Below are 16,278 nucleotides of genomic sequence, written 5' to 3'. Positions count from 1 at the left end.
TGTCTTGTAGTTGGTGATCTCTTTCAGACTTTTCCACACTGATGGTGAGTCGTTGGAAGTTAACTGTGTCCTTATTTTCCCAGAATAATTCCTCTTTGCCACTTTGATCTCCTTTTCCAGTGTGTATTAAGCCTGTTTATACAAGACATTGCTCCCCTCCTGTAAGCATCTTCTTTGGTCTAATGGACCTGTCTGAGTTTTGCAGTAAACCACGGTTTGTCATTGTAGTAAGTTAGGAATACAGACATCCTCAGAGAAACTTATATAAGATGTTACAGTCTCTGTGAGTTCGTCCAAATCAGTGGCAGCAGCTTCAAAAACACTCCGATCAGTGGTCAAATCAATATTGTAAATCCTGCTCTGCTTCATAAGTCCATCTTTATACAGTCCTTAATACAGTGGTGAAAATACTAGTGTTATAATAATTTTTTGCCACCACTGTATATAAGAAAGAAGAAGAAGAAAAAAAAAACATAAAATTAAAAGGACAATTGTTTTCCCATGTAGGTCAAAAAGACACTCTCTCTCTCTCTCTCTCTCTCTCTCTCTCTCTCTCTCTCTCTCTCTCTCTCTCTCTCTCTCTCTCTCTCTTCCAACCAACCTTTGCCACCTCACTTCCTCTTTAGAATGGTTGCCCACAAGAAGTAGCAAAGCCAGGTACAAAGAAGAGTAAAGTTCCCACACCTCTCACAAGGTTTTTTGTGATGCGAAGAGGAAACTTTAACATGTACAACCGAATGATCACAACACTCAGAACTGGAGCATCTTCAGAGTAAGTAAACAAACTTACAGGAACTAAAAGAATGAAATATAAAAAAAGTAGCTAAATATTCTAATATCATCTGTAGACACTCCTCTCTTTATATTTTTGCTGAAATTCTGCTATTTTCAATAGCTTAGTAGTGTGACTTGGAAAAAGGAATCACATTTTGATTGAACCACACCCTGATGCGTATTGGTTTGTATAATTATAACGCCGGATTTAAAGTCTAATATTAGGGTAGGGATATTTCCATGGATTTCTCTGGCAATCTTTGTTTATATCCAAATGTATAATCTCAAATTTGACTAACAATTTTCCCAGAGCAGAATCCCAGTTCAGCAGAATGGCAGACATGTCGGTGAAGGAGATGAAAATTAAGGCCAACCATGTAGCAAATGAGGTACGTTTGAGGATATATAAGAAGATGAGATGAATCCTTTTTGTTCTTGTTCTTTTATTTGTTGCTGTTTTTAAGTTCCTTTAAAATTACCAGCCCATATAAAAGCAACAATCTTTCATGACTGGAAATAAAAATACTTATTTTGCCCCATCTAGTTATTTTGCAGGTCAAATATGGTTTTGTGAGAAGTGTGGAAATATAGTTTATCAGAAGTATCAGTGCATTCACTCTTCATTCATCTGAAATATTTAACATATACTTTTTTTCATATGTGTGTGTAAGCAGCACTTATAATACATTTTCTCTAAATCTTTATACTGTCACAGAATGAAAAAGGTAATTGTGACTTTTATTTTACAATTATTCTTATTCTTATTATTTATCAGCAATTATATAGCTAACATTCAGCAATTCCGTTTTATTTAATTTTTTAATTGTGACAATCCTGAAAATTGTGTAGAATTCTATTTCAGGCTGGTATGAATGAACCTTGCATTGATGAAGCCAACCAGCGAGCCAACAAACTTCTGTAGAAAATGGACACTGCTAGCATCCCTCAGGAGCCTGATTGTCTCTCTCTCTCTCTCTCTCTCTCTCTCTCTCTGCATTGCATTCTGGGAGTGAATGAGCGTGGCGAGGGAGCGTGCTTGGTGGCTCTGGTGTTTGAGTTGCTTTTTCCTCTTCTTCTTTTTTTTTTTTTTTTTTTTTTTTTTTTTCCTTTTTTCTTTATTTTTATTTTTTGTTTGTGTGTGTGTCTATTTTTTGAGATTTTTCTTTTTTGTTTGTTTTTTGTAGGGGGTGGTTTGGGGCGTGGGGGAGCATGGCGGATGCAGGTGTGCGGGTTTTGAGCTCACTCACGCGTCGTCACGGTGTAAAGGTGGCGTCTGCTGTGAGCGTGGAGAGCTGTTGTTTAGCTGTGGGTGAAGTTGTGGGAAATAAGAACGTATTGTCTGCCTCAAGGATGAATAGTGCTATCGTTATCTTTTTAAGTACAGTAGAAAAAGCTAATGAGTTAGTTCAGAGAGGAATTGTAATTGATGGCGTTCTTACCCCTGTTTTACCACTTTCATTATCGTCAAAAAGAGTCACTCTCTCGAACGTACCGCCATTTATTAGTGATGAGGTATTAACACAAGTTTTGTCTCGCCATGGAAAAGTGGTCTCTTCGTTTAAAAAAATTCCAATTGGTGGCATTTCTCCTCTACTGAAACATGTTGTGTCGTTCAGACGCTCAGTTTACATGATTGTGAACAATGACGCTGACCTAGACCTTGCGCTGAATTTCCGAGTGGATGATTTTGACTATGTGGTGTTTATAACCACCGACAGGATTAAATGTTACGGCTGCGGCATGGCCGGCCATCTGGCCCGAGCCTGTCCCAACAAACAAGGAACAGCTAGCGTGGAAGGCGCAGCTAACGGCGGTGAGCCGCCAGCCGATGAAGCAGCCGCGGTGGAAGCAGCGGTGGCACAGGTGAGCGACCGTGTTGGCGCTCGTGGTGCTGGGACTGCGGAGAACACAGTGGTTTCAGTGCAGGAGGAAATCCAATGTTCAAAAGAAGTTGAAAACGAGGGAGACCAAGGTGAGTCAAGCGATAAAAGAGTTGTTGAAACTGATATGGGGGATGTTCGGGAGGTTGATGGTGGGCCTATTGAAACTGGTATGGAACAAACAGTGTTTAAGGTGCCATTGAAAAGGAAGAAGTCAGACAAGTTTTGTGATTTTCGGCATTTGAAGAAATTGGACGTTGAAGGTGCCTCTGATCATGTCGACTCAGAGAGTGATAGTGAGTCATCTGACTCGAGTGTTATTCTGTCACAAAGTGAGTTTTCCAGCCGCGATTATGATGTAGATGACATAAAAATGTTCCTTAAGTCAACGAAAAATAAGAGAGGAGTTTTAGTTAATGAGTATTTCCCAGATGTAGGACAGTTTGTGGAAAAAACTAAATGTTTTATGGCTGAAGGGCGTTTTTCAAATAAAGAAGTGTATCGGTTAAAGAAAATAGTGAGGAAACTCAACGTGGATTTGAATGATGGCAGTGAAAAAGTTTAATGCTATGAATATGATTCAAAGCTGTCTGTCTTTTTGCTTTTTATTTTTGAGCATGACTGAAGTGTGTATTGCATCCTTAAATGTGAATGGTGCAAGAAATAGCAAAAAAAGAACTGAATTGTTTGAAGTTATTAAGCAAAAAAAAATTGATGTTGCTTTTATTCAAGAGACACACAGTGATATTAAAAATGCGGCAGACTGGATGCAGGAATGGGATGGGTTTTCTGTTCTGAGTCACAACACCACACTTAGTGGTGGTGTAGGAATTTTATTTTCAAAAAGTTTTTGTCCAGTTTCATATCAAGTTGATGAGATTGTGAAAGGAAGACTCTTAAAAATAAGAGCAATTTTTGAAAAATACGTTTTAATTTTTATCTGTGTTTATGCTCCTACATCACCAATGCAAAGATTGTTGTTCCTAGGTACACTAGGTTCCACGTTACAAAACTGTAATACTGAAGAGTATCTGTTTTTAGGTGGTGACTTTAACTGCACAGAGAGTCATATTGACAGGAATCATATTGAGCCTCACATGGCTTCTCGTGAATGTCTTGTTAAGTTTATAAACATGAATGATCTGTGTGATATTTGGAGGCATTTTCATGATGGTCAGAGACAGTATACATGGGCTCATGCTCGTGATAGTTTTCTGTCTCTTGCAAGATTAGATCGTTTTTATAGTTTTAAACATCATTTGGGTATTTTTAAAAACTGTGTTATTTGTCCAGTAAGTTTTTCTGACCACCATATGGTTGTGTGCTCCTTCTTTCTAAATCAGATTAAGTCTCGGAGTGCCTATTGGCATTTTAATACAAATCTTTTGTATAATAAAGAATTTAAGGAGGTCTTTAAGGTATTTTGGGAAGATTTTAAAAAGGAAAAAGGTTCGTTTCAAGATTTAAAGCAGTGGTGGGATTTTGGAAAAGTACAAATAAGACAGTTTTGTCAACAGTACACTTGCAATGTCACCAAAGAGTTAGATAATTCTATGAAAGCCTTGGAGACAGAGATAATTAAATTGCAGAACTTAGCTGATGCATCGAGTAATCAAAATTATACAGAGATGATTTCGAATAGAAAAACACATTTAGCAGACCTGCTGGGGTTGAAAACACAAGGAGCTCTGATTCGTTCTCGTTTTTTTAAGTCTTGAACAGATGGATGCACCATCTAAATATTTTTTTAGTCTTGAAAAAAAAAACGGGCAAAAACGTTTTTTGCATGCTTTACGCTCTGAGACAGGAAATATTTTAACTAGTCATGCAGGAATACGTGAAAGAGCTTGTAATTTTTATGAAAATTTGTATAAGAATGAGTTGGGAGCAGGGTGGGATTCTGAGAGTCCATTTTTTGTAGGTCTGAGTCAAGTGTCAGAGGGGGGCAATGCAGATCTCTCAGGTGCTTTAAACATGGGGGAATTGTTTAGTGCCCTGAATAGTATGGATTCTGGAAAAGTGCCAGGAATTGATGGACTTCCAGTTGAATTTTATAAATTTTTTTGGACCGAAATAGGGGAGGATCTATTGTTTGTGCTTAATGATAGTTTGGCCTCAGGCAGGTTGCCTGTGAGTAGCAGTAGAGCTGTCATTACACTCCTCCCTAAAAAAGGGGATCTTTTAGAAATCAAAAACTGGCGTCCTGTTTCGCTTTTATGCTCCGATTATAAATTGCTTTCTAAGGTTTTAGCTAATAGGTTAAGGAAGGTAATAGATCAGGTGGTGCATTCAGATCAGACTTATTGTGTTCCGGGTAGGTCTATTTTTGATAATATTACCCTTATGCGGGATATTTTTGATGTCTCCAAGTTGCTCGGTTTTAATATTGGACTTGTTTCACTGGATCAAGAAAAGGCTTTTGATAGGATTGAACATCCTTATTTGTGGAGAACCTTAGAAGCTTTTGGAATTTGTCAGGATTTTATTGATAAAGTGAAAGTACTTTATGGTGATGTTGAAAGTGTACTAAAAATAAACGGTGGCTTATGCACTCCCTTCAAGGTTTGTAGGGGTATAAGACAAGGTTGCTCATTGTCTGGAATGTTATATTCACTTGCTATAGAACCCTTGTTGCAACAACTAAGAGAAAAAGTTTGTGGTTTGAATTTACCTGTTTGTAAAAACAATATAATTTTATCTGCTTATGCTGATGATGTGGTGGTTTTAATTGATGGCCAAAATGATATACATGTGTTAATGGAAGTTTTAGAGGATTTTAAAGCTTTATCATCAGCAAAAATTAATTGGAATAAGAGTGAGGCGATTTTAATTGGAAACTGGTCAAAAGGGAAACCAAAATTGCCTGATGGCCTGAATTGGGGAACAGGTGGTTTTAAGTATTTGGGAGTGTACTTGGGAGATGAAACATTCCTTCAGAAAAATTGGGAAGGGGTTGTTGATAAGGTAAAAGGAAAGCTTGAAAAATGGAAATGGCTAAAACCAAAGATGTCATATAAAGGGAGAGTATTAATTTTGAATAATTTAGTAGCCTCCAGTCTTTGGCATAGGCTGGCTTGTCTGGATCCTCCTTCACAAATTTTAGTTGAAATTCAGGGCATCATGGTAAATTTTTTCTGGGACAACTTGCATTGGGTGCAACAGGGTGTGTTGTTTTTACCTAAGGAGGAAGGTGGCCATGGTTTGGTACAATTGAAAAGTAGATTAGCAGCATTTCGTTTGCAATTCTTACAAAGATTTTTGTATGGATCAATAGAAAATGGATGGCGGGCTGTTGCATGCTCCATCTTACACAGCGTTATAGGGGTGGGCCTGGATAAATCCTTGTTTTTAATGGATCCTCTCAAATTGAATGTGAGCAAATTGCCAGTGTTTTATGGAAATCTGTTTAAAGTTTGGAACCTTTTCAATTTAAGGAGGAATGAGATGACACCTTCTATCCACTGGCTTTTGGAAGAGCCTTTAATAAATGGAGCTCGTTTTGATTTAACGAAGGACAATTCATCCTTTCATGGACTAAATGCGCTATTGTTGGATTCACAAATTTTTACTTTGGGACTTTTGATTCACATTGCCGGGGTGGACTTTAAAAATACAGAAGAAGTGGCTTCCTGCTTAAAGATCAAGTCTATGCGGACTGTTGAACGGATGCTAATGAGTTGGAAGTCACTGGTCAATGATGAAGAAAAAAGACTGTTACTGGACACTAATGGAATAATAAATGCTCCCATTTTACAAGAATGTTTCCCTCTTTTTAAGTTGTTTCCCAAATTAGAGGGTTGTAAGGGACCTTTTCTGGATGGTGGAAATTGTTTGTGTTTGGACTTTTTGACAGCAACTGGTAAGGCTTTTTATAAGATATGTGTTAAAGTTTTCAATAAAAAGGTTTTGAATGGAAAAGTTGACACACCTTGGCGCAAAATATTGGGTATAGAAGAGAGTGTGAAACCTGAATGGAGGTCACTGTATAAGCCACCGTTACCCAAAAGGTCAGGGGATATGCAGTGGAGACTTCTTCATGGCGCCATTGCAGTAAATGCTTTTATTTCTGTTATTAATCATGAAGTTTTGTCTGATTGTCCTTTTTGTTCAAAAAGAGAAACCGTGTTTCATGCTTTCATGGAATGTAACCGATTGAAACCGTTATTTTTATGTTTGGAAAAAATTTTCATTTCTTTTAATGAATTGTTTTTCATGAAAATTTTTGTTTTTGGTTTTAAATTTGTTAGAGGTAACAAGTTTACATGTCAGCTTTTGAATTTTGTTTTAGGGCAGGCTAAATTAGCTATTTATATGAGCAGGAAAAACAAGGTGGAGAGATTGTCTGGTGACAATGTGGTGGTTTTGTTTTTAAATTTGGTGAAATCAAAAGTGTTGGTTGATTTTTGTTTTTATAAGTCTACGAAGGATTTAGACACTTTTGAGAAGAAATGGTGTGGTAAAGGAGCTTTGTGCTTAGTTATTGAAGAAGAGTTGTCTTTTACATCTTTGATGTAATTTTTATTTCAATGCTTTTATTTTTTGGTGACATGATGTAACAGTTAGAAGTGTTGTAGCAAGTGTACTAAAAAAATGTGATTTATTTGTAATAAAAGGTGTTTCAAAATTCAAATTCTCTCTCTCTCTCTCTCTCTCTCTCTCTCTCTCTCTCTGTCTCACACACACACACACACACACACACACACACACTCACACACACTTTCTGCTTTACACCAATGAATTGCAGCGAGTTATGTTCTTCTAGTGCCATATGTGCCTCCTGTACAATCATGTCTTCACCCTTAATATGTGAGCCAAATATGCTGGACACGCCGAGTGCAGTTGTTTCTGTGGTTTGCTCACTGCTGCCCTCTCAGTCTGTAAAGAAAGGAGATGGTGATGGGTTTTGTCCATCCCTCTCCCTGCTCTTCACTCAACACAGCTAAATGTTTCACTAATCTGAATGAAGGGCTAAATACTTACGACAGAACTTTTACTGTTCTGATGGCTCCTCTTATAGCCGTTGATGTATGTTTGGGCTGATTATATAATTATTTGATTTTTATGTCACTTTTTTCTTTTAAGCTGTATCTGTGACTGATCATACTCATATTGAATTATCTTAATACATAAATGGTCCTTGTGAATACAGTTAGTCCTGTTCAGTGTTTGGATGCAAATGTATGGTAACGCCCTTTTTAATAGCATAATTTGTTTTATTTGGACTGACTCTTGGGACTGAGGATTGCATAGTAGCCTAATTATTTGAATCGTTTGAGGCATCGAAGAACAGTGCCTTTATTTCAACTCTTTAAGACTTTCTGTGTCCGCTGTTTAGGAGACTGCTGAGGAGGGTCCACGTGTGCCGTGAAGCCTGGAGGAACTGTCCTCAAGTTATCAGCCAGCCTTGTTCTCTCAAAGTCTGACAAATCTAATACCACATATAGGATGTAACATAAAAACGAAATCTAATGACATCCATTTCTTGTGGCCACAACTTCTTATGTTGAGGGAACTACATGTTTTTCTCGTGGCCACGGAAAAATTTCAGCGAGCAGGCTACAGATAAGAGACAGAGGATTCCCTTCATTTCCCTGTTTTAATTCCCCTTTGTGTTTGACTGAACTTTGGTTTGGTTTGAGATTTTTTTATCAGTTGCAAAAATTAAAACCATGTCTGATGTACCAATATTGTTTGTTGGTATAAAGGCTTGCTTTCTTTCAGTGAAATACAGCCAGGGTATTTGATGCTAAAAATTTGATATTTATTTGAAAGAAAACAGTTAAACAGCTCAGGGTATTTTCCCATGTAGGTCAAAAATGGTCTCTTCTCACCCCTATTTGTGCCACCTCACGTCCAGTTAAGAATGGTTGGCCACAAGAAGTAGCAAAGGCAGGTGCAATACCTGTCATAATCTAATAATTTCAAATATGCAACTCTATGGTTTAAACCATTGGTTCATCAACATACAAGTTCACACACATGATTTTAAAGAACATACAACTTCAGTATCTGAAATCTCTGGTCTGGAGTAAATATCAGAGGTGTATTTTGATGTGGAATATGGTTTAGGGGTGGGCAAGTACCTTCAACAGCCCCTTCCTGACTACGTCACTTTGAGAAGTTATGTAAATATGCTGTTTCTCCTTTTGTGCTCCCACAACTCTCTCTGAGGGATTTTTGTGATGCAAAGAGGAAACGTTTACATGTACAACTGAATGATCACAACACTTCAAGAGTAAGTTCACAGATACACATACACTTACATGGCTAAAAGAGTTATACATTATAAGTAGCTAAATATTTTACTTTATAGACAATCCTCTCTTACTTTTTCTTTTGCTGAAATTCTGCTGTGCATAATTGCTTAGACTTGAATCAAGTTGAACTGATTGTTTGTTACTGAGCTAGGAACCATTAAGTTAGAGAAAAATATTGTTTTGAATAAACCATATGATATGCATTACATAATAATACTGTTATTGTAATTACTGAATAGGAGGCTAAGAATAGTTTTTATTTTAATGCAAATGTATCATCTTACATTTGACTTACAGTTTAAGATCCCAGTTCAGCAGAATGGCAGACATGTCAGTTGAGGAGATGACAGCTAAAGCCAACCGTGTAACAAATGAGGTAAGTTAGTTATTTGTTTCCACAAGGATGTATAAGATGATTAAATGGATGATTCTTGTTCTTTTATTAGTTGCTGTTTTCAAGTTCCTGTAAAATTCCCAGCTCATGTGAAAGCAACGTTCTTTAATTTCTCTAAACTGAAAATAAGATTTTTCTTTTGCCCCATCTAGTTATTTTCAAATATGGTTTTGTGAGAAGTGTGGAAATAGTTTTGTATAACCACAGTTTATCAGAAGTATCAGTGTGGATATGCTCTTCATTCATCTGAAATATTTAACACACATATTTCTCAGCAAGTACTAGTTAACATCTAGCAATCAGACTTTTTTCTTTTAGAACTGCAACAATTCTGATGACAGAATTGGGAGAGATAAACTCAGAACTAAAAAAAAGTCACAGTTACCTTACCTTTATCACATGGTTTAAACAAGTTTCCATGAATATTTGATGTTAAGGTTTGACTAACTGTCCTTTTATTTGTTTTTCAGTCACTTGAAAGCACTAAACGAATGGTCCAAATGACAAATGATGTAAGACATCTTATTTTAACCAGTTTAACACTAGAGTAGGACTACTTCTTAAAAACACGCTGAAGAAAACCTATGCCATTATTTATTTAATATAGTTATTTCATACAATATACTTCAAATCCATCAACATATTTTTGACATATCACTTAAGACTTACTGATATCAAATTATAATCAAGCTTTGTGTGGAGGATTTTTGTTTTTACTACACAATGAACATTTCCTAATATTTTGCCTAAAAGATATTTTGATATCACTATTAATAAGGACTGTATCATCTCTGTAGAATACTTTAAATGTAATATATTTAAAGTGTACCTGAAGTATACTAACAATAATTCTACTTTAGCACAATCAAATACACTCAAGTATATTTTAGTTGGACTTCAGGAAGACTTCCACACAATTAAAGTGCATTAATTACTTTGATTTAATTTTGATTTAATTTACAATTACTTGAACTTGAAGCCTGTGTATTTTTGCAGAGTATCAACGCTGGGGTCAAGACAATGACTATGTTAGATAAGCAGGGAGGTGAGTCTCAATTCTCCTGATGTCTAAGAAGATGATGCAATGGATCCTTCTTGTTCTATTATGAGTTGCTGTTTTTAAGTTCCTGTAAAATTCCCAGCTTATGAAAGTTTCATTTCTTAATTTCTGTAAATTGTAAATACTTCCCCCCCCCCCATCTACTTATTTTCAAATATGGTTTTGTGAGAAGTGTGGAACCAGTTTATCAGAAGTATCAGTGTGGATTTACTCTTCATTCATCTGAAATATTTAACACATAGTTTTATTTTACAGTTCTTTTACTCTGGAAAACACTGGACTCTAACAATGCCTTGAGAAAAAAAAAAAAAAAACAGTAAAAGGGATACCCCAAAATGAAAAGTTTGTCATTAATCACTTAACCCCATGTCATTCCTAATTCATAAAAGCTTTCTTCAGCTTCGGAACAAAATTGTATATATTTCGGCTGAAAACCAGGAGGCTTGTGACTGTCCCATAGACTGTCAAGTAAGTTACACTGTCAAGGTCCAGAAAAGTATGAAAAACATCGTCAGAATAGTCCATCTGCCATCAGTGGTTCAACTGTAACATTATTAAGAGACAAGAATACTGTTTGTACGCAAATAAAACAAAATTAACGATTTTATGCAACAATTCGTCGCCACTATGTCTGTCCACATCAATGTACTGCCATTTTGAAGAATATGAGTTGGACGCAGGCAGCATATGTTTTTCTGTGTCAACCACGCCACAAGGATGCCCTGTTTTCTTTCAAATAAAAGCGTAAATACACGAAGAAAACGCATCTTTTTGATGTGGCAGACACAGAAAAGCATATGCTGCCTGCGTCCAACTCAAATTCAACAGTATTCTCATCGCTTCATAACATTACGGTTGAACTACTGATGGCAGATGGACTATTCTAATGATGCTTTCCATACTTTTCTGGACCTTGACAGTTTAACTTACATGGCAGTCTGTTGGACAGCCACATGCCTCTCGGTTTTCATCCAAAGTATGTTACATTTTGTTCCGAAGACGAACAAAGCTTTTATGGGTTTGGAACCACATGGAATTAGGGAATTAATGACAAACTTTTCATTTTGGGCTGGAGTATCCCTTTAATGTAAAAAAATAAAACATATACATAAACCCATATAAGAAATAAAACTGTTATCGAATAAGCATGTGTGTCCTGTTCTCTGTACTAAACACCTGAAACACTGGTGTCTCATTTTTTACTGCAGTCAATGCAATTTGGAAATAACTCAAACCTGTATGTGTGTGTGTTCAAATTTTCAGATCTAACCCCCTTTGTAATCATTAACAAATCTGTAATTTTAACTGATTGAAATTACTTTGTATTTAAATTACGTAATTATTCCCCAACAATGAGAATATACTATAATGTACACCTTTTTTTTTTTTTTTTTGCCAGTGAAATTCAGCTAATGTGACTGCAATTCACTTCTTCTTCTTCTTCTTCTTCTTCTTCTTCCCTTTTTCTTTCTTTTAGAAACACTAATGAATGTGGAACGGGAAATGGACCAGATTAAGCAGGACATGAAACAAGCTCGAAAAAACCTGAATGAACTGTCCAAATGCTGCGGCCTGTGTTTGTGCCCATGTAACAGGTTAGCTAGAGCTTAGATCTCTTCTGTATTATCTGAAATAATTTGCCTATAGTCACCCTTAAAACAGCATTAACCAGCATAAACCAACTTGGCCATGCTGGTCTAATCTGACATTTTTCAGTAGGGACAATAAACTAAGTTGGCACATTAAGTTTAAGGTTTTCACCTCATTGTTTATATTTGATGTCAGATTTCTTTGGATTTGAATGGATTGTTTATAGACTGAAGTCCACCGAGAGTGGCTGGAGAAAAAAGCAGGTCAGGGAACCAAAGGAAAGCAAGCAGAAGGTGCTATCAAGCCAACCGACTGCTCTTCGCAATGGGCAGGCCTCCACCGGCCCCTACATCACGAGGTGAAGGAAAAACAGCACTGAGAGTGACAGAATCAAACATTCATAGTGATCCAATGTGACTGCTTGTTTTGTTTCTGTAAGAATAACAGATGATGATCGAGAAGATAAGATGGAAGAGAATCTAAGTCAGGTGGTCGACCACGTTGCAATATTAAAGAACATGGCACTGGGCTTGAACAACAAGATTGAAGATCAAAACCAAAAAATGGATCGTGTCAATAATGAGGTACAGTTACTATCAAGTTACTTCACAGAGATATTCAGTAGCTAGCAGTACACGCATTAGTGGCAACTTTTATTTTGCATACTGGCATTTTGTAAGTTTCTGTTTATTAAGTCAACAAATATAAATGTCAATATTTTATTAAATTGTTTTGCCAGATTACAACAGTTACAAGTGAGGTTGCTGCGGCGGAAAAACAAGCCAGGAAACACCGATAAGAGAAATACAGAAAGGACCACCATCCTTCCCATCCTACAATTTTTTTTTCTTTTTAGTTTTTTTTTTTTTTTTTTTTTTGCTTTTTCTATAATCTGCTACTAACATTTCATTGTGACTTTAACACTTTTTGTTGCCATAAGTGCCTTTTTATTGTTGTCATCATTATCTTGATGTTTGTAAATTGCAGGATACAGTTGTGCCCAGTAATCTGCTAAACGAAGCTGTAGAATGATTGAGTTTTTCTAAAGCTTTTGATTGAAGTGCATGTCTAATATTCTCTGGACGAAATGAGAAGTGTTCATAAGACCGGTCAGATCAGCACTTAAATTATACATAAGCTAAGGCTTCAAAAAATTTCAATGAATGAATCTCTTTCATTTTAATGCACCAAACTGTCAATAAATGATCCTTTCCTCATGTTGTATTTTTTATTTTATGGGCCCTGGCCTTTGTTCTCAAACGACCAGCAGAGGCTGCTGTTAGACTGTTCTGAAATCCAACCACAAAAAATGTTTCCTAAGATGGAGGACCGAAGAAGAATGCTGCTTATTCTCTGCTTATGTAAGATAATTTTCTCTAAACTGGTCATAAAATATGAAAGCAGAACAAAACATTTACGATGAATTATCCTTGCTTTTCCAGCTATCCCTGTCATCATTTGTGTTCTCAAAGGTAGACACTGCAGTAAAAAATGCTTTTTTTTTTTTTTGATATGCTGATATGTTTACTATATGAATATTTACATTTTTACAGTAGTAGAGCCCATTTTTACAATCTTGCTGAGGGTTGTGTAAACTCACAATACAACTTTGCTTGCTCTCTTGTTTGTGTACTTTCTTCTCATTTATGTAATAGTAAATGTTTAGTATTATTTAACAGTATCCCTAACATGGACAGCATCTATACTATTTTCACTTAAGTTTACACTTTATATTACATACTGACTCACCCACTAGTTATAACAGCTGTTCTCATCGCCTTTGTTTTCTCATCACATGAGAGATTTTTCTAGTTAGCTAGGTTTTGTAGCGGTCTTCTTTGGCCTACCACATTTTTTTACTGCGGTTAAGAGCAGCAGAGTTTGCTTCTGTCTGAGTTCTGTTTTAGACCGAGACCCATGACGGGTAGACCTTTCAGAAGTAATTCTAGATTGTATAATTACATGTAGTGATATTCAGATCAACATCACAACTGTGATATTTTACAAAACAGAACAGTCCAATGAACATCATGTTAATGTTGAGGAAATGGCATCTTAAGCACAATATTGCTTAAAATAAAGCCAAAACAGGGCTGACCAACATGCAGTGTAAAGTAGTGCGTTTCAGAGCCTCTCCTGTAGAGACAAAATAAAAAAAAAATATTCATTCTTTCTTTTGGCCACCACAAACAGTGATTGACTGTTGTAAAACTCAGAAAGCAATTGATGTCAGGTCTATAATGCGATCAATTTTTTTAATAAATTGTACAAAGCAATGTCTATGTCTCTTTCTTTTTAAAAGTTCCCAACCAGAGGGCCAGGGCCCCTGGCAAACTTTCAAGGGGGCCTCAAGATGAATAATGATTTAAAATAAAATTCAAAACAAGATTTAATTAAAAAAAGAAAAATAAGCTCACTCTGTTTTATTTCATGCTCTCTGTTATTTATTTTATTTTCTGTTATTTAGTACTGTCCTGACTATGCTATTTCACATAGATGTTTAAATGAAAATGAACCCCATTCAAAAGTTTACATACCCTTGAATTCTTCGTCATCACTTAGGAACCTAGGTGTGCTATTTGTTCGGACTCTTTCCTTAGAAAGCCCCATGGACAGCATCTATACTATTTTCCCTTAAGTTTATACTTTATATTACATACTGACTCAATGTCAAATGCAGAAATGTTAATCAATGGACCTCAAGGTTAGACTATTGTAATGCTTTATTGGGTGGTTGTTCTGCACGCTTAGTAAACAAACTACAGCTAGTCCAAAATGCAGCAGCAAGAGTTCTTACTAGAACCAGGAGTATGACCATATTAGCCCGGTCCTGTCCACACTGCACTGGCTCTCTATCAAACATCGTATCGATTTAAAAATATTGCTTATTACTTATAAAGCCCTGAATGGTTTAGCACCTCAGTATTTGAATGAGCTCCTTTTACATTATACTCCTCTACGTCCGCTACGTTCTCAAAACTCAGGCAATTTGATAATACCTAGAATATCAAAATCAACTGCGGGCGGCAGATCCTTTTCCTATTTGGCGCCTAAACTTTGGAATAACCTGTCTAACATTGTTCGGGAGGCAGACACACTCTTGCAGTTTAAATCTAGATTAAAGACCCATCTCTTTAACCTGGCATACACATAACACACTAATATGCTTTTAATATCCAAATTCGTTAAAGGAATTTTAGGCTGCATTAATTAGGTAAACCGGAACCGGAAACACTTCACATAACACCCTATGTTCTTGCTACATCATTAGAAGAATGGCATCTACTCTAATATTTGTCTGTTTCTCTCTTGTTCCGAGGTCACCGAGGCCACCAGATCCAGTCTGAATCCAGATCAGAGGGTCACTGCAGTCACCCGGATCCAGTACGTATCCAGACCAGATGGTGGATCAGCACCTAGAAAGGACCTCTACATCCCTGAAAGACAGCGGAGACCAGGACACCTAGAGCCCCAGAAACAGATCCCCTGTAAAGACCTTGTCTCAGAGGACCACCAGGACAAGACCACAGGAAACAGATGATTCTTCTGCACAATCTGACTTTGCTGCAGCCTGGAATTGAACTACTGGTTTCGTCTGGTCAGAGGAGAACTGGCCCCCCAACTGAGCCTGGTTTCTCCCAAGGGTTTTTTCTCCATTCTGTCACCGATGGAGTTTTGGTCTCTTTCCGCTGTCGCCTCTGGCTTGCTTAGTTGGGGTCACTTCATCTGCAGCGATATCATTGACTTGATTACAAATAAATGCACAGACACTATTTAAACTGAACAGAGATGACATCACTGAATTCAATGATGAACTGCCTTTAACTGTCATTTTGCATTATTGACACACTGTTTTGCTAATGAATGTTGTTCATATAAATAAAGGTGACTTGACTTGACTCTTAATACTGTGTGTCAGTTCCTGGATGATCAATGACTTGTCTTTCTGCGTTGAGATAGTTGTTCAAGAGTCCCTCGTTGGACCTGAGCTGCTTCAGAAAAATCCTCCAGCCCCTGCACATTCTTTGGTTTTCCAGCATCTTCCTTTCCAAAAGTGACTTTATGATTTTTAGATCCATATTTTCACACTGAGGACTACTGTGGGGCTCATATTACAAAGGGTGGAAACATTTTTAAGATTATATTTTTTTTCATTTGGTACTGCACTTAAGAAGCTACATAAATACTTAAATATTTCCATCAAGACAAAACAAGTTTAATCTACCCTGATCATCCAATTCCAAAACTTTATACCCCCCAGCTCTTAAAGGGTTACTTCCCCCAAAAATCTAAATCATGCCATTAATGACTCACCCTTATGTT

The 16,278-nt window shown here is 36.7% G+C and overlaps 1 protein-coding gene across 1 annotated transcript; it reads left to right on the top strand.

Moving 5' to 3' along the window:
• The first annotated feature begins 8,780 nt into the window (after positions 1–8,780).
• Positions 8,781–12,840, top strand: LOC127975967 (synaptosomal-associated protein 23). Its single transcript, XM_052580038.1, has 8 exons — positions 8,781–8,889; positions 9,209–9,287; positions 9,776–9,817; positions 10,302–10,350; positions 11,843–11,960; positions 12,182–12,313; positions 12,395–12,539; positions 12,695–12,840. The coding sequence occupies exons 1-8, from the start codon at positions 8,870–8,872 to the stop codon at positions 12,752–12,754; spliced, it is 645 nt and encodes a 214-aa protein (XP_052435998.1). The 5' UTR covers positions 8,781–8,869; the 3' UTR covers positions 12,755–12,840.
• Positions 12,841–16,278: the final 3,438 nt, after the last annotated feature.

This window comes from Carassius gibelio, chromosome B17, assembly GCF_023724105.1.
Source record: "Carassius gibelio isolate Cgi1373 ecotype wild population from Czech Republic chromosome B17, carGib1.2-hapl.c, whole genome shotgun sequence".
NCBI classification, from domain to species: Eukaryota; Metazoa; Chordata; class Actinopteri; order Cypriniformes; family Cyprinidae; genus Carassius; species Carassius gibelio.
This window is presented reverse-complemented; position numbering and strand designations above follow the sequence as displayed.